The following is a 21140-nucleotide window of genomic DNA, read 5'->3' on the forward strand; positions in this document are numbered from 1 at the left end:
CCTGCTGCAAGCTCAGACCCTGTGTCTTGGGGATGCAATTTCTTTGGCTATAAGGTTACAGAGACGAGCTAGAGCAGGAGGGGGGCCCTGGCCTCTCCACCCTCCAGTCAGCTGGAGGCTGAGGCAGAGCCTTGGGTCCTCATCTTGGTATCAAAGGATTTTTTTCTCTTGGCCTAAATAGCAGTTACAGCAGAGATCTGAAGGGAGAAGAAAGAGGGGGGTTGATTGGGCCTCCAGTGCCCAGGGGACTTCCCACACTGGGACCCTAAGGCCCAGGCTCCATAAATGGGGACCACAGGGATTCCTAGTTCACTAGAAACTGCAGGGACCAGCTTGGACAATAGGTGGAGGAGGCTGGACAAGAGGCCTTTGTGTCTTCCAGGCGGAGGTCTCTAGGGGACTGCAGAGGTGGCTCAGCTACACAGGGCTCTGTGTCCATTCTATTCCTGCTCTTGGCAAGGCTGCAGCCAGCATCCTTCCTGGGCCCCTCTTGGGGCCAGCAGCCAAGTGCCAGTCAGCTGATGAGGAGCCCAGCAGGACCCAAAGCCCCAGGACCCTGAGCAAGCTCCTTGGCTCCAGAAAGAGGCCTACTGTGCACTCATCCAGACACTGACTCTCCAAAGCCCCGATGGATGGACACTGGTTGGCAGGAGGGTGAGTGTGATTGCCTCTACTTCACAGAAAAGGAGGCCCTGAGAGGGACTGGAACTGGGTCAAGGTCACCCAGAGTCAGTGCTAAAGCTGAGCCACAACCTACCCTCCTGGGGCCTAGACCAGAAGGAGAGAGAGGGGGACATTCACTCATTCATTCATCCATTCATTCACACTTTCAACAATTCCTGGGCCCTCTGGGACCACAGTAGGACGAAGGCAGACCTGGTCCCTGCTCTCCTGGAGCTCACAGTGGGGGAAAGCGTCCTTGAGGGCGGAAAGCCATCAGAGTGGGGTTGAGGGCAGAGAAGGGAGGGGTATGCGAGTGGCTGGAGTGCTCTGAGACAGCAGCAGCTCAAGGGAAGCAGCTCACATGAGGGGCCAAAAAGAGAGGGGTGTTCGGGAAATTTCTAGTCACTCTCTCTGAATGAAATTAAGCAAAGGCAGCATAGAGGAGGCTCCCCCACCCTCCTCTCGGAGCTGGAGAGAAGCAAAACCCTGGTTTCCCACCTCCTCTCCCCTACCAGATCTCAAGCACGGGAGGCAAGTTCTCAGGGTGGGGCTCTAAGCAGGTCCCTGGGAGGAGAGGGAGCAGGCTCATGGCAAGATCTCTCTCGCGGTGGGCAGCAACAGGAGCCACACAAGCACTAGACAAATTTTGCAAAATTTTAGCGTCTCTGAGACCTCGGCCTGGCGGTTGCCGCCGGCTCCTCCCGGTGCAGCACCCGTAGACGCGCTGACCCTGCTGCTCCATGCCTGGCAGCGTCCCCAAGAGGGTGGCTGGGTGTCTGCACGGGGCGGAGCGGTTCGAGAGTCCGATCAGAGTCTGTCCCGCCCCGCCTGACCCGGCCGGGGTGGGAGCTACACTGTGCGGCGAGCAGGCAGGCGGGCGGGGCCCCCTGGCACATGGGTCCCCGCGGCGGCGGCAAACGCGGGTGCGGGCACCTGGGAGCTCCGCGCGGGCGGACGGACGCCCGCGTAGGTGAGAGGCGGGCCACCTGGAGGGGCCGGGGGCCGGGAGAGGTCGGCGGGCGGGCCGGGGGCGCGGCGGCGCCGACGGGACGCTGGGAGCGCAGAGCCGGCCCAGGGCGAGTGGCCGTCCCGGTGGCGCAGGGCTGCGAGCCCGCGGGAGCGCACTGGGGGGCCTGTGGTCGAGCTCTGTGTCCACTGAGGCGTCGACCCCGGGGAGTGTGGACGGACACCCCGGTGAGTGTGTGTCCGCGTATTTGAGAGCGTCTGTGTGGAAGTGGCTGGGCGCGTGTGCCCTTGCGGTGTCAGTAGCTGAACTTGTAGAACTTGTCTGTGTGTGTGCGTGTGTGCGCGCGCGCTCTGCAGTGGGCGCCCCGGTGGCGGCAGGAGATCTGCGAACCCCGGAGGCCAGCTGTCTCCAGCGGCAGGGCGTCGGTGAGACTAGGGGCGCGGCGGTTGGGGCAGTGGCTTGGAAGGACAGTTAAGCCTTCATCAGGGGACTTCTAATCTGGCCGGTGGTGCTGTGGGAAGTCAGTTTGGAGAAAGGCAGTTCCCTTCCTCCACTCCCCAACGAGGGCTGCAGGTTTGGAACCCCTGGAGCCAGGCCTGAGGGCCAGGCCGTGGGGTGGACTAGAGCTGCCAGTTTGGGGTCTGTGGCGCTGGTGTCACCTGTTCCTATCAGCCCGGTATCTTTGGTGGCCCTGGGCCCACAGCCTGAGGCGCCTGGTTTGTTTTGGATCTAGGCTGGAATAACGAGGAGTTTCTGAAGGGCAGGGTGAGGCACCAGTGAAGTCTCAGTTATCTGGGTGGGAAAGAGATACTTTGAGCAGACAGGGCCCACAAAAGCTGTGTGGAGAATCAGAAATCTGTATTCCCGTCCTGCCTTGGCCAGTGAGACCCTGGCAAAGGCATGTCCCCTCTCTGAGCCTCATGGCCTCATCTGTGAAAGGAAAATGACAATGATGTAGAATCTGAGGGCTCTTGAAGAGCTGATGTGTGGGTTCTATTCAGTACCAATGTCCTCTTGGACAGGCCCACAGCTTGGGCCTGTGTTTGGGGATGGAGTCAGTCCCTAGAGGGAACTTCCTGAAACCGCAATCCCTGTTTTCCCCCGGCTAAACTTCCATGGGACCCAGCCTGAACCCCTCAGCCTGGGACTCAAGGCCTCCAAGAACCTCTCCAGCCCCCTCTCCCGCCTGACTCCTCACCTGCTAGTAACTGCATGGGGTCTGCTGCACTCACTGGGCAGTTTCTTACCTCTGGATTATTGCGTATTCTATGCTCAGTGCTTGAAATGCCCTCCCACTCTGTTCTTCCTCAGTTGGAGAACTACCCAGCCTTGAGGCCCAGCTCAGACATCTCCTCCTCTGGGAAGCCTTCCTTGGTTCCCCACTGGGTTGGGTTCTGGGATTTTGCAGTCCCAGTGCCGACAGCCCTGCTCCCACTTGGACTGTCATGGCCTCTGTCTGTCTCCTCTCCAGTCCCCAGGTCTGAGGGCACCTGGAGGGCAGGAGCTGGGGCTTGCTTCTGTGTTACCAGGGCTAAGCTGCACAGGGCTAAGGTGCACTGAGAGAGCAACAACAGCTCTTATCCTCCACCCCTGTCCCCAGCTCCCCCGATGAAGGCTTGTCTACAGTGAAGCTCTGTGTCATTACAAAGAAGGGGAAACCAGAATCAGGTCGTCAGAGTGGGTGGTACAGCTTGCCAGAACAGTGTGTCCTGGGGCACTGCAGAACCCAGAGTTCACAGGCTGAAATTTTGGATTTCGTCCTGAAGGCAATGGGGAGCCATGGAAGTTTTGTGAGCGGGGGAGATTCATGGCGAGAGCGCCACTTCAGAACGCCCTCTCTGGCTCCAGGGTGGAGAACGGATGGAGTAGTGCTAAGTGCATGGAGTCAGGGCGTTTGTGAGATGGACACCAGAAGCATTCAGGCATTGTTTAAACTCTGAGCCCTTACCCCCTTGTTTGAACACTTCCCTGGCCCCTCAAGTGCTTCTGCTGAGGAATTTGGGGACACTTAGGACTCTCCCTCCCCCAGTGGGAGCCAGGGGACCAGTTAGTGATCTCATCCTAGCTCTGGTCCCAACTTGCTGGGTGACCTTGGGACGGTTTCTACCCTGCCAGCCTCTAAAAAGAGGTTAGAGCCGGTAAGGTCCTGTGCTGAGAGTTTGTGCATGGGGAGGCCCTGCCATGGACGGCTCCTCACTTTTCTCTTCTTCTTGCCTTCAGCTGTCCTGGGGTCTGGCCAAGTGGGTTGGAGGATCACAGTGGGAGACCCTCGCAAATGGCTGTCCAGCTTGTGCTGCACAGTGAAGCTATGGCCCCTCCACACCTGTCCTCTTACCCAGGATGCACAGGGCTCTGAGGCTTCTGGGTCTCCCCAGCCCCAGCTAAACGAGTGTGAAAACATCGCCAAGGCCTCGTGGGCCACCCTGTGGGTGCTTTGATTTGTCTTCTTTCCTCACTGTTGCTCTTGGAGAGGCCACCGAGCCCCTCCAGGCGTTGGTTTGCCATCTGTAAATAGGACACCGTGATGCTTGCCTCTTCAAATGCAAGGTTACTATGAAGATTCTTTTCACTTAAATTTTTTTATTGTTGTTCAATTACAGTTGTCCCCATTCCCCCCACATTACTCTCCCCTACCCTCCCCACCTCCCCACTTCCACTTTCAATCCTCCCCCGCCATTGTCTTTCACCATGGGTCCTTTATACATGTTTCTTGACTTGACCCTTCCCCTTCTTTTTCCCCTTATCTCCCTTCCCCTTCTCCTCTAGTCACTATGAGTTTGTTCTTTATTTCCATGTCTTTGGTTCTATTTTGCTTGCTTGTTTGTTTTGTTGATTAGGTTCCACTTATAGGTGAGATCATAGGGCATTTGTCTTTCACCGCCTGGCCTATTTCACTTAGCATAATGCTCTCCAGTTCCATCCATGCTGTTGCAAAGGGTAGGAGCTCCTTCTTTCTTTCTGCTGCATAGAATTCCATTGTGTAAATGTACCACAGTGTTTTATCCACTCATTTACTGATGGGCACTTAGGCTGTTTCCAGCACTTGGCTATTGTAAGTAACATGGCTATGAACATCGGGGTGTATGGGTTCTTTTGAAATGGTGTTTCAGGATTCTTAGGATATAATCCAAGAAGTGGAATTGCTGGGTCAAAAGGCAGTTTCATTTACAGTTTTTTGAGGAAATTCCATACTGTTTTCCACAGTGGCCACACCACAGTCAGTCTGCATTCCCAGCAACAGTGCACTAGGGGTTCCCTTTTCTCAGTGTGAGGATTCTTAAAACAGTGGTCAGAGAAGGGCTTTGTAAGCTGTAAAATGCAATGCACAGGGGAGAAGTGTGATACTCATAGAATTAAATGTATCTTGAAGACAATAACAGAAAATGGATGCAATAGCAAGGGATCACACTGATTTGGGGAATTTTTTAAAAAATCATTCACAATTATTTATTTATTTATTTATTTATCAGAGAAAGGGAAAGGGAGGGAGAAAGAGAAGGAGAGAAATGTCAATTGGTTGCCTCTTATATGTGCCCCAATGGGGGACCAAACGCAAAACCTAGGCGTGTGCCTTGACCCGGAATCGAACTGGAGACCTTTGGGGAATTTTAACTGTTGACTGCCTTCCTCTGCCCATGCCCCCTCTGCTTACTAGTAGCAATTTATAAATGTCCCTCCACCAACCCTGTTAGGGAGACATTATTATCCCCATCTTGCAGATGAGGAAAGAGGGGCTCAGGAAATAATGTTCCAAAGCCAAGGTAAAAGCTGGGGCTCCTGCCTATCTGCTGAAGCTAAACCTGCCCGTTCAAGACAGAGACCCTGTCTGGGTGCAGCCTGGGCCTCTGGCTTTCAAGGTGAAGGAAGTTTGAATCCTGCCCTGAAAACCTGTCTTCAGGTCTTGCCTGTGGCCTGATTCCCAGTTGCTGATAATAGAGGGCCCACTCAGGCCTGCCCACAGAACTAGGGAAGCTTTGTTGATCTGATGGCAGGAGGTGTGGGTGCCCCTAATGAGACCTTCCCTGTCCCTGAAGTGCCTTCTATGGACCTGGCTGGTGTACCCTTTGGCCCACGGCTTCTTCTTGGGCTGCCTTTGTGTCCTCAGGCCTGGTCTCCCGAGCCATTCAGGCCTGACGGTGTGGAGGCTGGCTGTGGGGGCCTGTCTGACCCCTATACCCATCCTGGAGGTCAGTGCAGGACTCGGCCAGGCCACGCCTGCTTTCTCTCTGTGTCCACATCACCCAACACAGGTTGGGCTAAGAGAGATGCCAGCGAGTGTTGGGAAGTGAGTGACTGGGTGAGAGTTGGCACAGAGTGGAAGTGGAAGGCCTTGCTCCAGGGAGAGCTACAGTTGGTTTGTGAGCAGAGGAGCTCCTCCACTGCCCTGCCACACCACCTCCTAGCTCTGAGTCACCGCTGGTTCAGGATGAGTAACTAGAGTCGCCGCTGTGAGAGTGGGCAGCCTGGGCTCTCTGGGCAGTTACTTCCTGCTTGGCCCTTGATCCTGGTGCCCTGTCAGTGTTAGTGTAGTGACAGTGGCACTGCCTGGGCACTGGAATATGGGAGGAGGGCCTCCCTCAGACTTCTTGGGGCCCACCTGACGCTCCCCTCTCCCCCTGCCTTGAGGGAGGCTCCTCCATCCTACCCACCTTCCATGTGGCACCATCTTTGCAAAAGTCAACTCTGACAATGTCCTTCCCAGCTTAAGCCCTGCCACAGCTTTCCATTGTCCTCAGGATAGAGGCCAAATTCCTCAGCCTGGCATTCCATGTGAGTCCTGCAGCCCTCCCCCGCCTCCCCACACACATTCTGTGCCACCTAACCCTCCTCTCCAGCCTCACATGACCCCTGGCTTTAGGTAAACAGTCCACACTGTCATACCACACTGACTCTTTGCACCTGCTCCTCCTTCTGCCTTCAATGCCCTCCTACCTCTGTGACCACCTGACAAAATCCCAGTTATCTATCAAGTCCCAGCTCAAATGACCCCTCCTCTGGGAAGCTCTTCCTGACCACCTCACCAGGCTGGTTAGGAGTTACTCTGGGCTCCATGGCCCCTGGCTTCCTTTGCTCATGGCTTGATAGCCCAAGTAGACTTGGCCCATGTCTGTGGCTTCTTCCCATTCAGACTGGAGCTCCTCAGGGACCTGACTGAGTCTGACCTGAGTCTAGGTTTGCAGGGTCCCTCTGAGTCAGGCATTGGCAGGTGTTTGCCGAGACTTTGCGGCTGGGAAAGTGACTTATGATTATGTTATTCTGAGAGTCCAGACTCCGTGGTTCTGAGAATCTCAAAACCAAAGGCTATGCAATGAATACCATAATTAAAGAAACATATAACATTCACCCCTAGAACCAAAGACTCTTGGAATTGGACCAGTGAGCTCAGAATCCTGCAAACACTCAGAATGCATCTCAGAATCGCAGGATTACTTGTATCCTGTTCTCCAGTTTTGTCTCTGTTCCTACCTTGGGTTCGCTATTCTCCCTCTTTCTGTTTCTCCTCAGACCTGTCACAGTCCCTTCCAGGAACCTGCCCTGACTGTGCTGACCATGGCCCCTCTGCTGGGTCACCCAGGAGGGCCCCCTGCTGAGAAGTGTCTCAGTGTCTCTCAACCGTGATGGACAGATGCAGCCTCCACATCAGGACAGAGCACACCTTGCTGGCCCCACGGAGCACCCACCCATCCCCTTATCTCACTCATCCCTCATGAGCTGTCTTGTGTAGTGGTGACTCTCCCCAGATGACCAGTGAAGAACCTGAGGCTCAGAGAGGGAAAGCAGTTCCACCAAGATTGCACAGCACAGGCAGTTCCAAATGAGAGCCTGAGCCCAAGTTTCTTGTCTCTCTCTTTTTTTTAAGATTGTATTTGTTTATTTTTAGAAAGAGGGGAAGGGAGGGAGGAAGAGAGGAAGAGAAACATCGACGCAAGAGAGAAACATTGATCGGCTGTCCCTCGTTCATGCCCTGACCAGGAACCCAACCTGCAACCCAGGCATGTGCCCTGACCAGGAATTGAACTGGTGCCCCTGCACTTTGCGGGACAATGCCCAACCAACTGAACCACACCGGTCAGGGTGGTTCCTGCCTCTTGAGTCTAGCCGTAGGCATCTGGATCGTGATAGGTTAGTGGGGAGTACAGAGCCCTGTGGTTCTGAACTGGTTCAGGTTAGCAGTGCATCTCCATAGCCCTGTGCTGGGAGGGGCTGGGCTGGACCCAGCGACCCTGCTGGGTCAGGAGTAGGACAGGCGCTTTGGAGTCCTGCTCTGGGGTGAGGGTGGAGGTGCCCAACCCCACACTGAAAATACTGGAATTAGAACACCAGCCCTGAGTAAGGCCTTTCTTCTTCAGGAGTCTCAGTTACCTGATCAGTAAGGCAGAGGGACCAGTGCGGTTGGTCTAACACCCGCACACTCAGATGATCTGAGTTCACCCCTGATACGCGGCTCCGACGACCAGGGTCCTGGGGATCCCAGAAGGGAGAGTGCCTCCAAGAGGGGCTGCAGAGTACAAGGGCTTCCTGGAAGAGGCTGCGGAAGCTTTACATGCGCAGCACCTTTGATAGTGTCTGAGGTTACCTTCCCAGCAATTTCCCCAGGTGAGCCCCAGGGCTTGTGGTGCAGAAAGCTCTCCAGGCCAGCCTGGGGGCCCGCTAGCCTCTGACTCTGTGGATGACATTTGGGAAGGGACAGAGAATGACTCCAAAGATGCTTCCTGTCTTCTAGCCCAGCTTTGCTCTCTCTTCTCCTCTCAGTTCACAGGGGTGACTGACCGTTCCCCAAATATACTGTGTGATTATCGCCCTGGTTTTGTTCACTCTGCTTTTCTTCTCTCTTCACTCACACGACCCCTTCCAATATACAGGCCAGGTGTCCTCTCCTCCAGGAAGCCTTCCTTGACCACTGCCCCATGCCCATTATGGGTCCTCTTGTCTCTTTCTGCCTTGTTACCTCTGCTTCCCTCAGTTGAATCACCCTGAGTTGTCATTACCTATTTCTGGGTCTTCTTCCATCTGCTACCCCCTTCCCTGCCAACCTTGACAACGACCCACCTTGGATGCCCAAGTGCCCTGTACAGGGGCAGACGTAGCTATGACAACTTCTGTAAAAGGGTGAGTGGGTGAAGAAAGGTGGTGGGGTCTGGTTCCTTCTGGGGGACCCTGGACTTCCCTCCCTTCTGAGGATGGCCTTCAGTGTGGGAAACCTGGTCTGTGGCCAGTCTGGCTGTGACCTTGCTCTTCTGCCCCAAATTCCGGTGCGTTTCCTGCCCCTCTTGTCTCCCTAAGATAACCCCATCCTCCCTGCCTTCTTCACCTGCTGAAATCGTATCACTTCTAATTATTTCATTAAGTGAATTCTAAATCATCACCTTTAACTATCAACAAACTTATGGGGCAGGGACTGTTCTTAGATCATGAGGTAATTGAGACTGAGGTTGGGGGGAAGAGACTTGTCCAGGTCCCACAGCTAGGGTGGCAGAGCTGGGATTTTCCACCTGCCCGGGGCCCTTCCCTGCCCCTCGATAGTATTTCAGGTCCAAGGCTTCTGTTTCCCTTCACAGCAGAAGCAGGCAGCAGGGGTTTTTAGAATGCGAATGGGTGACAATCCCCTTCCAGGCTGGACAGGATCAGCTAGGTGGGCAGGTGAGCTGGTACATTCCAGAGTCACCCTAGTGGAGGAGCCGGAATGTCTTCTAACCACCCTGGAAATTCCTCAGCAAGCCTGGGAACTGCACAGCCCTTCCTCCCGGCTTTGGGCTCACTAGCCTGGGGTGCAGGGTGGGGTAGAGGCAGAGCCAAGTCAGTGGGGCAGGTAATCTACATGTTTGGCTTGGCTCTGCCCCTGTCTCACTGATGACCTTGGGTGAGACCTTGGACTACCCCTTCCATGAGATGGGTACAATAATCGTCATGGCTGCTTCACACCTGGAGAGTACCAGGAAGAATAGACCCTGGGCCCTGCCTGAAGGGCATTCCTTGTAGTAGAGAACTGGCCAGAAAAGCAGAGCCATGGGACTAGAGCTAGTCAGGGAACTTCCTGGAGGAGAGGACCTCAGCTTTGGGGGGAAGGAGGTAGTGGTCAGGGGCACAGCTTCTGAGGTCAGACAGTCCAGGGCTGCTCTGCCATTGGTTAGCTCAGTGACCCTGGAGAGGTTGTTTTGCTGCTCTAAGCTTCTCAAGATTAAATGAGAAGGGGTCTGTGAAGCCACCAGACATGGAACTTGGCACAGGAAAAGCACTCAACTCTTAGATGATGTTGCTGATAGAAGATGAGGGATGGAGTTCCTGAGCAAGGAGAGACCATGGGACTGCCTTTGCCGTGCCTGACACAGGAAGATGAGGGTGGAGGCCCAGAGGGTGAGCTGTCTATAGGGATGGGTGGCAGAGACCAGCCAGGGCCTGGAGTGTCAGGCTCAGGAGCTTGGACATAGCCTGAGGGCCATAGGGAGCCATAGCAGGGTTGGGAGCTCCCCAGTATGTGGTAAGATGCATGTTTCAAGAAGGCCTGTGACTGCCGTACAAAAGATGGACAGGAGGGCAGGGGTAGAGGCCGGAGACCAGTGAGAGGACTGGCGCCATGTGGTGGGGAAAGGGCCGCCTCTGAGCAGCTCCACTGGCTGAGCGGCAGGACTCTGTGGGTGATGTTTTCACATGGGTGGGAAAGAGAGAGGTTGTCAAAGACACATTGGAGGTTGGAAACCTAAAAAGGTGGATGGTGAAGCCCCTTCTCGGGCATCAAAGGTGGCTCTGAGAAAGCTGTGCTCCACCTTGGTCTGTTGGACCTTCGTCTGTTGCGCGAAGGCATCTCCTAAGGAGAAGACAGGGTGTGACCCTGGGTGGAGTGGGGTGAAAAGGTGAAGTTCTTTCACCTTGTCACTAGACTCTAGAGCAGATTGGCACGTAGCTACAGCCCGCCGGCCCAGGTCAACCTGAGGCTCCTGGGGCAAGGTACACTGGGGAAACAGTGGCCAGGATCATTTCCCAGTGCCTTTACTCCCTGTTCTATCCCTGCAGCCACCCCCCCATCTCCTCTCGCCACTTTCCCCACGTTTGCACTGCATTCCAGCCTGGGGGCCTCAGTTGTGTCGGGCCCCACGCCCCCGTTATAGAGAAATAAAGGAGATGGAAAAAGGGTGTTCTTTTTCCCCTGTGATGTGTCTGAGATTCTGGTGGATGCTGGGACTTGTCCACCAGGTAACCATCCGCTCACTGAAGCTCTGTGCCTGGTGTGTGGGAGGGGCTCCCAGGCAAGACAGGAACCAGGGCCAGAACCCAGAAGACCTGGCCTCTGATTTTGCCTATGTCTTTGACTTATGGTGAGGCCTTGGGCCTCAGTTCCTTCCTCCGTCAAGTGGGAGCTGGGCGCAGGCGGTAGGCTGTCCCAGGCCCTGACTAGGACTGTGTGTGAGTGCGTGTGCACTGTGTGTACGTCTCACTGCGGCTGCGTATGCCTCTGCGTATGCCTCTGCGTAGCTGTGTAGGTCTAGGTGTGTTCATGTGTGTTTTCAACACCTGCGGAGGAATGGCTGGGGGAGAAGGGGTGTTCTGTGTAGAGACCCAGCTTGAGCAAAACTGTGTGGGCTGAAGTAGTGTCAAGTGTACACTGGGTAAGGACGGTACTGACTGTTTCCTGTCGTGGGGCTGAAGCACGGAACCAAAACCAAGGGAAGGGGAACTGGAAGCTCAGCTCAGCTCTGCAGGATCTGGGGAGACCTTCTCTGGCAGAACCATCTTCCTGTGAGAGGGGGCTCCTGGGGAAGGAGGCTGGGAACAACTCTCCCTGGGCATGTGAGCTGAGGATGGACCGCTGGTGGGCAGTGGATGCCCCTCCTGGGACCAGCACACCAGGTCACTTCTCTGCCTCTTTCAGGCCAACGTTGGAACAGAGAAGGTGGCCCCGGGAGGGCTCGGCCTGGCTGGCTGCCTATGACCCAGAGCCCACGCTGTCTCCACCTCCCTGTGTCTGAGGAGCCCACAGCACTGCCTGCCCTGAGAAATGCTGGAAGCTGGGTGTGGCCCCAGGCGGGGGACCTGTTTTTCCTGTTTCCTGCAGAGTTCCCTGCAGCCCTCTCCAAGCGTGTGCATTCATGAGTGAAGAACCCAAGCGGGCTCGGAGCATCCTGCTGCAAGAACTGGTCAGGTATGGACATGCGAGGGCCAGTCCACTGGCTGGGAGGCTGGGGCAGGTGCGTGCATGTGTGTGTACACCGAACCGGGAGTAGCTCCAGGGGACCTCTGCCCGGCTTCCTCATCCCCGGCTGTGACGAATTCAAGCTTCAGAGCCAGGCAGCCCTGGGTGTCAAGCCCCGTTTTTCCAATTCCTGGCAGTATGGCATTGAACAAATAGCTTCACCTCTATGGCAGTATCTACTGAGGAGTGAGGGTGAGGAATGAAATAAAGGTGGTGTGTGCAAGCTGCTCAGCCCAGGCTTGGCCCCTACAGAGGGAGGGGCTGGGGCTCCTGACCCAGCCTACCCCATAATCTGCGCCAGAGATGGGTGGAACAGAAGAATGTGGCTCGCTCAGACAGCTGGCCCATCTCCAGAATATCTGGGTCCAGTGACCCTCCCTCTGTCCAGAGAAAGGCAAGGCCTTCTCTGCAGCTCTTGAAAGAGAGACAGTCCAGGGACCTGTGTAAGGCAGCAGCAGGCTTCGGGTGGGCTGGGCCCCAAGAGAGCTGGGCTGACTCTTGGCCACCAAGTCAGCAACTGATAAATCTTTAAGTGCCACTTTCCTCTGGGAGGCTCTCAGAGGAATAGAGGAAAGGAGAGCCACCGTCATAAAGCTCAGCTTCTCTGGGTTCCATAGCCTTTTGTGCTTGCTTTATTCATTTGCTCATTCATTCATTCTCTCATTCATCTTATACCTGCTTTAAATCAGGCCTCCTGCCGGATGATAGGGACAGAGGAAAGCGTCAGATGGACCCAGTCCTCCAGGAGCACCTGGAATGCGCTGGGGTAGCGGGTGGATGGAGACATTACTAACAGGGTGTGTGTGAGGTGTGCCTGGGGGTGGTGTTAGGAGGAGAGCTTCAGAGGTGAGGCAACATTTGAAAAGAGCCTCGAGCTCTGGGCGGGATGGAGGGCAGTGTGGGTGGGTTCTGCAAAGGTTTGCAAGGCGGAAAGCACAGTATGCACACTGGCGAGGAGGCCTGGTAGGGCACTTACACGGCTCACATTTCCCTCCAGACCAGGAGTCCTTTGGCACAGGGCCAGCCAGGACTTGGGCATGGACAGGCTGGCAAGTGGTGTTAGACAAAGTCGGGCAGGAGCCTGTCTCAAGGGAGTGAGGTCTCAAGGGCATAGGAGGTCAGAAAAGGCAGAAGAGAGGGCTGGGGACTTGGCTGTCCCATAAACAGGGGCTTGGGGGCAGGAAAGATGTAATCACAGGTTGGTGAGCCAGCCTGTGGAAGGAGAGGGTGGGCAGAGTCAGTCTGGAAGAGGGCCATGGAGATGGAATTCCAGCTGGCCTGGGAGGGTGGGGGCAGGATGTCTTGAAACAGGTGGAAAGGCAGCTCCCTAGTTTCACTGGGGACTTAAGGAAGTCTCCACCCCATCACTGGAGTCAGAGATTCCACCTCCAGTGGTTAGCAGGCGCATTGTGCAGAGCAATGGGATGTTGACGAGGGGAAGATTTGGGCCCTGGCCCCGACTCTGAGGAGCGACGGCCAGACCTCAGCACTGGGGCCAGAGCTGCAGCGGCAGCCCAGAGGAGGGACTGGGTGTCATGGAGGGGGCCACTCTCCCTGTCTCCAGTGGGGAAGACGACTTCATGAGGGGAGTTTGATGGCCGTAGTTCTCCAAGGCCATGGAATTCAGTCCATGAGAGGTCTGAGTCTCAGGAGCGCAAGAGGTGCCTGATGTCACTGGTTCTGTGGCAGAGCCGGACACCCCAAGCTGGTGTCCCAGCACGGAAGGCCAGGGAATGTGGCCCCTCTAAAGTTCCTCAGTCTCATACTTGGGCCTCTACACTTCTGCAGCTTCTGTGGGCCAGCAACTCCCAGCCCACCTCCCAAAGTGTCAGATCTGAAGGTCCAAGCCTTCACCCATCTGCACATCCCACCGTACCCCTTCAGGGCACCCCACACTCATCATGTCTGACACTGAATTCCTCCTCCCCCCACTCCTGGTCCTCCCCCAACCCCTGAGCCAGGCCTCCCATCCACCACTCTCTCTTGCCCTCCTCCACCCAGACTTCCTCTGGGCCAGTCTCTCCAGCGGCCTTCCCAAACAGCTCTCAGATCTCTCTCCTCAGAGGTCCCAGGCCTGGCCCACCACACTCACCTGCTGCACAACCTTCAGTCAAGACCTGTTGCTCCTCCACCAGTGCCTGGGAGGGCGTCCCAAAGATTTCAGGAAAAGGCCGCAGCTGAGCCGAGCCTGGAAGCTCATAACATCATAGCACACCTACTGTGTGCCAGGCACTGCTGCAGACATTTCGCACAGATCGCTCGCTTGGTCCTCACAGCAGTCCTGTGATACAGGTTCCATTAATTGCCTCATTTTACAGTTGAGGACCTAGGGGTCTGGCTCCAGAGGCCAGGTCTTCATAATCACTGGGGCTTGCTGCGCTGAAGGATAGAGCTGTAACTTCAACAGGTAGATTCGAGGATTCCAGGCTGAAGGAGCAACGTGAACTAAGGCTGGGAGGAGAGAAGTGCTGGGCGTGTTCGGGAAACTGCAGGTCGCAGAGATGGTTGGGGCTGGTGAGGTTGGCATGGGCTCGATTATGAAAACCTCCAGCACCAGGCTGAGGGCTAGACTTTCCCTGACAGCAGGCAGAGGCCATGGAGGGTTTCAAGCAGGGGAATGACTTCGTCTTTTACAAAAACCCCTCTGGATTGGGGGAGGACAGAGGCTGGAGGCAGGGAGGCTGATGCCATGGCTGTGACAACAACGGTGGAGGGGATGCGGGGCTGCCTGGAGCAGGGGTGGGATGCGGGAAATGCTTTAATGCCGGGTGCTGAGTCCTGGCCCCAGGAAAGAGGGAACCCAGCAGGCTGGCCCTGCTGGAGGCCCACCGTAGCTGCCCCCCTCAACTCGGTGCCACATAGGCTTCTCCATGCCTCCTCGCCCTGGACCTGCACCCGCTCCTCGGGAAGGAACCTGTGACTGTGGGAGGGAGGTCACGAGTGTGGGTCCCTTCCTCCTGATTGCACCTCTGCTGACAGCAGCAGACAGGGAAGATCTGGGCTGGGGGTGGTGCAGTATTGGGTAAGAAGGGAAACTGAGCGAACTATGTGTCCCTCAGCCTCCTCAATCTCAACTTCAAGGGCCTTGAACTACTGCTGGGAGCCCATGCTGAGCATGGGGCTTAGGGTCTAAAGGAGTGGATATCACGGGCCCTCCAGAATCTCCAAGTCCCAGCCTCTCAGGACACCAGGTTCTAAACTAAAAAGAATTGTACAGCCCCAGATTCTCGGGGCAGGGAGGATTCACATGTCGTCTGCCCTCTCTGTCCTCCCAGACATAGGACATGAGCCCTACGGAAGACTCTGCTTACAGAACCCTATAAGCAGAGTTCACTCTCTCCCTCCGATAACACCTTCCATTTTGGGACAGCCCTGGATAGGGATTGTAGCCTGTCCCCAGCTGGGTGACCTTGGCCAAATTACTTGAATGACCTAGGTCTCAGCCTCCTTATCGGGCGTGGTAACCTGGCTCCCAGAAGCACGTCGTAAGGAGGGAATGAAGTGACATTATAAAGCACACGTAGCAGTCGGGTATTGAAAAGGTCAGCTCCCTGCCCCTTCACACTGTTAGGAAGCTGTTCTTTGTGTTTGTCCCAGACCTGCCAACCAGGGACTCCTGCTAGGATTTCCAGCCTGTCTTCTGGGGCCTTTGGGCACATCTTCGCCCTCCGGACTGGGATATTTGTCCCCTGCCTCCCAGCTGAGAGAGAGCTCCTGTTGGTCATGTTGGTGGGGGTGGGGAGAGGAGGAAGGCGGACAACTTGTTCCCCACGTGCTCACTGTCTGCTGTGCAGTCAGGCCCTGTGGGTGTGTTATATGCACACTAGGGACAAAGAAGGGGAATCTCAAGATAGTGATGGTGTGGAAGAAAAGCTGGGTAGGCCTGGAGGAAGCTGAATTTAATTTATAAATGAAGTCCCCAGCCGTCCTCACTCCCACCTCCACCCCAGACTTCCCCGGAATCTTCAGGAGGGTCACTGTCCCTTCTGGTGGCCTCCCAGGCCAGGGAGCAGAACGGCTGTTTACACACGCAGACGGTGCCAGAACATAGAAGTATTTAAAAAATGTTTGCTGAGTAAGTGAATGAGTGACCAAAGAGGGAGACCCTTGGAAGTACTTCCTCAATCCCAAAATACCAGGCACAGGGCCAGGGCCTCCCTAGGGAGCCAAAGAATGAACTAGAGGAAAGAAGGTTCTCATGCCTTCAGGAAGGTATGGGCTGCCATTGACCAGAAGCGCTTCAGAAGGCCGTGGGCACTGGGTAGAGCCCATCGGCCCCATCGGCCCCTGTCCATGACTCTGGAATGATTCTCTCGGGGATCCTCAGACTTGAGAGTTCAGCATCCCAGATCGAGAACTCTGTGTTCTTGAGGTTCTAGAGCAGTTGCCATATTTTGTTTTTGTAAAAGGCCAGATGGTAAGTATTTTAGATGTTGCAGAACATACGGTCTTTGTCACAGCTATTCATCTCTTTGTAAATGCATGGGTATGCTATGTTCCAATAACGCTTTATTTATAAAAACAGACTGGTGGGCTGGATTTGGCCTTCAGGGTGTAGTTTGTCTGCTCCTGTTCTAAAGTTTTAGAATTATATGATCCTGATATGTATGGATCTCATGCATTTGGGGGGTTCCAGGGTTCTGAGGTTCCAGGTCCCCTGGTCAGATGACAACAAAGACCTTGAACACAGCTGGGAAGATCTTAACCAAAGAAATCTGGGCGCTCAGGTGCCCTCCTGGCCCTGGTTGGGTGGGTGTGTCAGCCTTTCCTATGAACCCCAGCCGTGACTGTGACCTGATGGCTGTTCTCCCCACCCGTCCCCCTTCCTTCAGGGCGATGGCTGCAGGCCTGGGCCTCTGGAATGGCACCATCAATGACACCTGGGATGGGGATGAGCTGGGCTACAAGTGCCGCTTCAACGAGGACTTCAAGTATGTGCTGCTGCCTGTGTCCTACGGTGTGGTGTGTGTGCTTGGGCTGTGTCTGAACGTCGCCGTGCTCTACATCTTTCTGTGCCGCCTCAAGACATGGAATGCCTCCACCACGTACATGTTCCACCTGGCCGTGTCAGACGCGCTGTACGCAGCCTCCCTGCCGCTTCTGGTCTATTACTACGCCCGCGGCGACCACTGGCCCTTCAGCACCGTGCTCTGCAAGCTGGTGCGTTTCCTCTTCTACACCAACCTCTACTGCAGCATCCTCTTCCTCACGTGCATAAGCGTGCACCGGTGCCTGGGAGTCTTGCGCCCACTGCGCTCGCTGCGCTGGGGTCGGGCCCGCTATGCCCGCCGGGTAGCAGCCACAGTGTGGGTGCTGGTGCTGGCCTGCCAGGCCCCTGTGCTCTATTTCGTCACCACCAGCGCACGTGGCAGCCGCATTACCTGCCACGACACCTCGGCCCCTCATCTCTTCAACCACTTCTTGGCCTACATCTCCGTCATGCTGGGCCTGCTCTTCGTGGTACCCTTCGCCACCATCCTGGTCTGCTATGTGCTCATGGCCCGGCGGCTGCTACAGCCAGCCTATGGGACTGCGGGGGGCCTGCCGCGAGCCAAGCGCAAGTCCGTGCGCACCATCGCGGTGGTGTTGGCTGTCTTCGCCCTCTGCTTCCTGCCTTTCCATGTCACCCGCACCCTCTACTACTCCTTCCGTTCGCTGGACCTCAGCTGCCACACCCTCAACGCCATCAACATGGCTTACAAGATCACCCGGCCGCTGGCCAGCGCCAACAGTTGCCTTGACCCCGTGCTGTACTTCCTGGCTGGGCAGAGGCTCGTGCGCTTCGCCCGGGACTCCAAGCCATCCACAAATCCCACTCCTACTGCCCAGGCTGGCCGCAGGCTGGACCTGCGCAAGTTTCACAGAACCAACACCAAGACAGAAGACAGGTCCGCCAGCGGTGAGAATTCCAGGCAGACGGAGCCCGCGCAGGCTGGTGGTGGGAACACTAAGGACATCAGGCTCTAAGACCTGAACCCCTCCGGCCTGCACGAGTGTGTGTGGGGGGGTGGGGGACTGTAGGGACTAGGACTTGTTCCAGTGGGATGGCCTCCCCAAATATGCACCATCGTGACGCGTGCTCGATGGTCAAGGGGGCCATGACCAACACTGTCATCTGGCAGGGGCTCAGGACACTCTCTGTGGTCCAGAGAACTCAACAGTCTCCACAGCCCCGTCACCATTTGTATGTGTCAGTTGGGGAATAAGGTTTCAAGAAAGGCAAGGGTTCAGGGCCAATACCACTGCTGGCCTGACTCACCCACATGAAGAGCCAGCCGTGCCTGCCAAGGTACCTAGGCTGGAGCCCAGCTGAACCAAGTCACTGGAGAAACTGGCCTAGAGAGGAAAGTGACTTCCCCAGGTCACACGGAGGAGTCTGGGCCTGAGCTATCTGGGAAGGATGGGGTCACCGGTTGCCTGGAGGACCCTGGTAAGCAGCTGGGGCCGAGCCAGAGCTTCCCATAGGAGTCGGGGGCAGGTCTGGTTTCAGTGGACTCAGCAATGAGGAGCACCCCCAGCCCAAGAGATGAACATCTGGACACTGGTGCCCTAAACCCCTCAGGAGGTTCCCAGTGGCTGGGAGCCAGCTTGAGGCTGTAACTTATACTAAAACTGTTGTGACCTGCTGAGTGGTACCCTGTTTTGTGGTTGGAGGATGGGGATGCTATCTGAGAGGCTCTCGCCAAGCGCACTAGGTTCCTTTCTCCAACCTGTTCTCGTTCGCCACCTGCCTTCCCACTAGCTGCCTCAACAGTGGTCTCATAGGAGGTGTCCCCTCTCCAGACCCCAGGTCATCCCCCACTTTAGAGCTAACTAGCTTTTGTACCTGGCTCTGCTGGTCACAGAGAGGAGTCAGGTGGGACCTCAGTCCTTGGGATCCCCCAGTTTAGGACTTGATGGCGACAACTAGTCATGTACTGGTAAATGTCAAACCATTTAACTGGCTCTCCAGGTGGGTGAGGGGAACCCCTTATTTGTAGCATTGCCAATTGCTGTGGTGCAAACACTCCTACCATGGCCAATTCCAGACTACCAACGAGATATCAACCTCTGCAAAATTCCTGAAAATTTAGCCATTGGCTTTGGCTGCAGCACACCACTCGATGATGTTGAATGGTTGGGGCTGTGGACCAGGTGTTCAGGGAAGGCTCCCTGGAGTGGGGAGTCTCCTAAGCTGCAGCTTCTGAGAGAAGTGGTCTATCAGAGAACATCCAGGTGCAGCAGGGTGCACCCTGGGCAGAAACATCGGGGCAGGAGAGCAGGGTGTGCGGGAACTGGAAGCAGGCTGGGCAGCTGGCTCCCAGGTTCAGAGCAGGAATGAGGCAGGGGCTGGGCCACAAGGGGGCCAAGTCAGGACTCCCTCCTTGTCCTGGTCACAGGTTCCCTTTGACCCGAGTAATGTGGGAGAGATTCAGTCATCCTCTGGGGCAAATTCAGCTACACGTCATCAAGGTTGGTGCTCAGGTTGAGTCAGGGCTTAGTGTGGGGGAGATGAGTCTTACCTGTGACAGGTTCTGGGTCCAGCCAGGACCACTCTGGAGATGTGTGAAGCTCAGCTTTGACCACTGTGGCAGGGTAGGGCAAAGTTGGCCGTCCTCACTCAGGGCCCCTGCCCTACGGGCCTGCCCTACTTGAGAGAGGTTCTTTCCTCACCCGCTTTCCCTGCCTCCTATGACCCCCCCCCCCCCCCAGGGGTTGCTCTATTTAGAATCTAGTTCCACAGCTCCTTCATGTGGCAGGGACCCATCACAAGCAATGATCCAAATGATTCCTCTGCATTGTGCAATGTGGGTGACCTGCCCAAAACAGAGCTAAATGCTTACCTCCCACATTCTAGGTCATATACGTCTGTTAATGTAACCCTAGTGCCTATGAACTTTTTTGGTGACTACCTCTTACAGTTTGTCCTTGAGCCTTTCTTGTAGGCCAGAGTCTGTCTCTTCCTTACTAGTTGCTGTTCAGGCTAAACCCCATCCCAGTTTATAGGGATGCTCTACCCAGGTAAGATGCTCTGCTGGCCAGGAGCATAAATGCTGGGCTCTGACTCCCTCAGCCCTTCTTGGACCCAGGGGCAGGAGTTATACATCATGATTTTGGGGACTGTTGGTTGTGCATCAGTGGTTGGGGTGGGGCTGTGGCCACCACAAGCCCAAGTTCCTCTAGTCCCCATTCCTTTCACATCCAGCCCACCTACTTCCAGCAGCTGCCCTGGAGACTCCAAAACCTCAGGCCTCACCCCATGAAGCTTTCCTATAACCAGCTACCTGCAGATTTCTAAAGACACAGGACCCTCCACCTAGGGGATGGGGGGTGGCTGACTCACCATCTAATCCTGTGCAGGCAATGGTGGAGGTGGGTAATGGAGACCCTAAGGGAACCAGGGACAAGCCCAGGGTCCCACCTCTGGACCCTAGTTGGACCACCTGGCCCCTCAGCATGGACGTCTGGCCTGCTGCTCAGTGCCCAGGCCACCCGCCTGCTGAGTGAGGCTCCCAACCCTGCTGCCCTGTGCTATTTTCAGCTCAAGTAAGAGCAGGATTTTCCACTCCCGGCCCCAGACCATTGTCCAGCAGTGACGCGGGGGGACCTGCCCGCTTTTAAAATATCTCCTCTTACTCTCTGGGCCTCCCTGCCCCACCCCCACCTTCCCACCTCCTCACCCTGACATCACTTCCTAAGGCTGTTGACTCCTGAAGGCCACGGTGAAAAGGCACAGCCACCTGACAGGGAGGGACCCCAGGGATTATCCAGCCCAGCTGCAGACTCCAGGCCAGAGAGGGGAGGGGCCTTGCCCAAGGTCACTCAGGAGGTCAGCATGGCGCCTGGACATATGCCAGGGACACAGGCCACCCCTGCTGCTCTGCTCCCTTCACTGCAGGTCGGTGCCTTTGTGGGAATCCTGCTGTTGCCCCCACCACCCCAAGTGGACAGAGCTGCAGCTGAGGCCAGGGGGGTGGGGGGCAAGGGGTGGGGGAAGTAGAAGCCTGATGATTTGCCTGCAGCAGCTGTTCTCAAGGAGGTCCGAGCAACCAGGGCAGGGGACCCGGCACAGAGGGGTCTCTGCCCTGGGTAGCAGGAATTATCCCAGGGTCCAGGAGGGAGGGGGAGTCCCAGAGGACATTCTCACCCTGACTCTCCAAGGCTAGGAAAGTCCCCAGACAACAAACTCCCCGGACACAGTTGCCCCAGTCCAGGTCCAGGTCAGGTCACCACCCTTGTCATGGCAGATTCGGGCCGATCTGCTTAGAGTCGGCTGCGTGAGAAAGGGTACTCGTGTGCTAACCCATGCCCTAGGCACCGAGCCAGGCCCTCTCACATCTG

The 21140-nt window shown here is 56.0% G+C and overlaps 1 protein-coding gene across 3 annotated transcripts; it reads left to right on the forward strand.

The window, feature by feature from the left end:
- The first annotated feature begins 1474 nt into the window (after positions 1 to 1474).
- On the forward strand, positions 1475 to 18445 carry P2RY2 (purinergic receptor P2Y2). 3 transcript variants are annotated; one of them, XM_053923695.1, is made up of 3 exons: positions 1475 to 1633; positions 11499 to 11768; positions 16652 to 18445. In XM_053923695.1, the coding sequence occupies exons 2-3, from the start codon at positions 11716 to 11718 to the stop codon at positions 17784 to 17786; spliced, it is 1188 nt and encodes a 395-aa protein (XP_053779670.1). In that variant the 5' UTR covers positions 1475 to 1633; positions 11499 to 11715; the 3' UTR covers positions 17787 to 18445. The 3 variants fall into 3 exon arrangements, with proteins under 3 accessions (XP_053779670.1, XP_045037962.2, XP_024428461.2); XM_045182027.3 differs by lacking the exon at positions 1475 to 1633 and adding an exon at positions 1718 to 1857; XM_024572693.3 differs by lacking the exon at positions 1475 to 1633 and adding an exon at positions 1923 to 2055.
- Positions 18446 to 21140: the final 2695 nt, after the last annotated feature.

Source organism: Desmodus rotundus, chromosome 5 (assembly GCF_022682495.2).
Source record: "Desmodus rotundus isolate HL8 chromosome 5, HLdesRot8A.1, whole genome shotgun sequence".
NCBI classification, from domain to species: Eukaryota; Metazoa; Chordata; class Mammalia; order Chiroptera; family Phyllostomidae; genus Desmodus; species Desmodus rotundus.

What these genes read in the sequence shown, in the direction of transcription:
- P2RY2 (XM_053923695.1), top strand. Translation starts at nt 11,716, where the DNA reads ATGAGTGAAGAACCCAAGCGGGCTCGGAGCATCCTGCTGCAAGAACTG. An exon ending in CTGCTGCAAGAACTGGTCAG is followed by an intron (nt 11,769 to 16,651) that starts GTATGGACATGC and finishes CCCTTCCTTCAG; the next exon opens with GGCGATGGCTGCAGGCCTGG.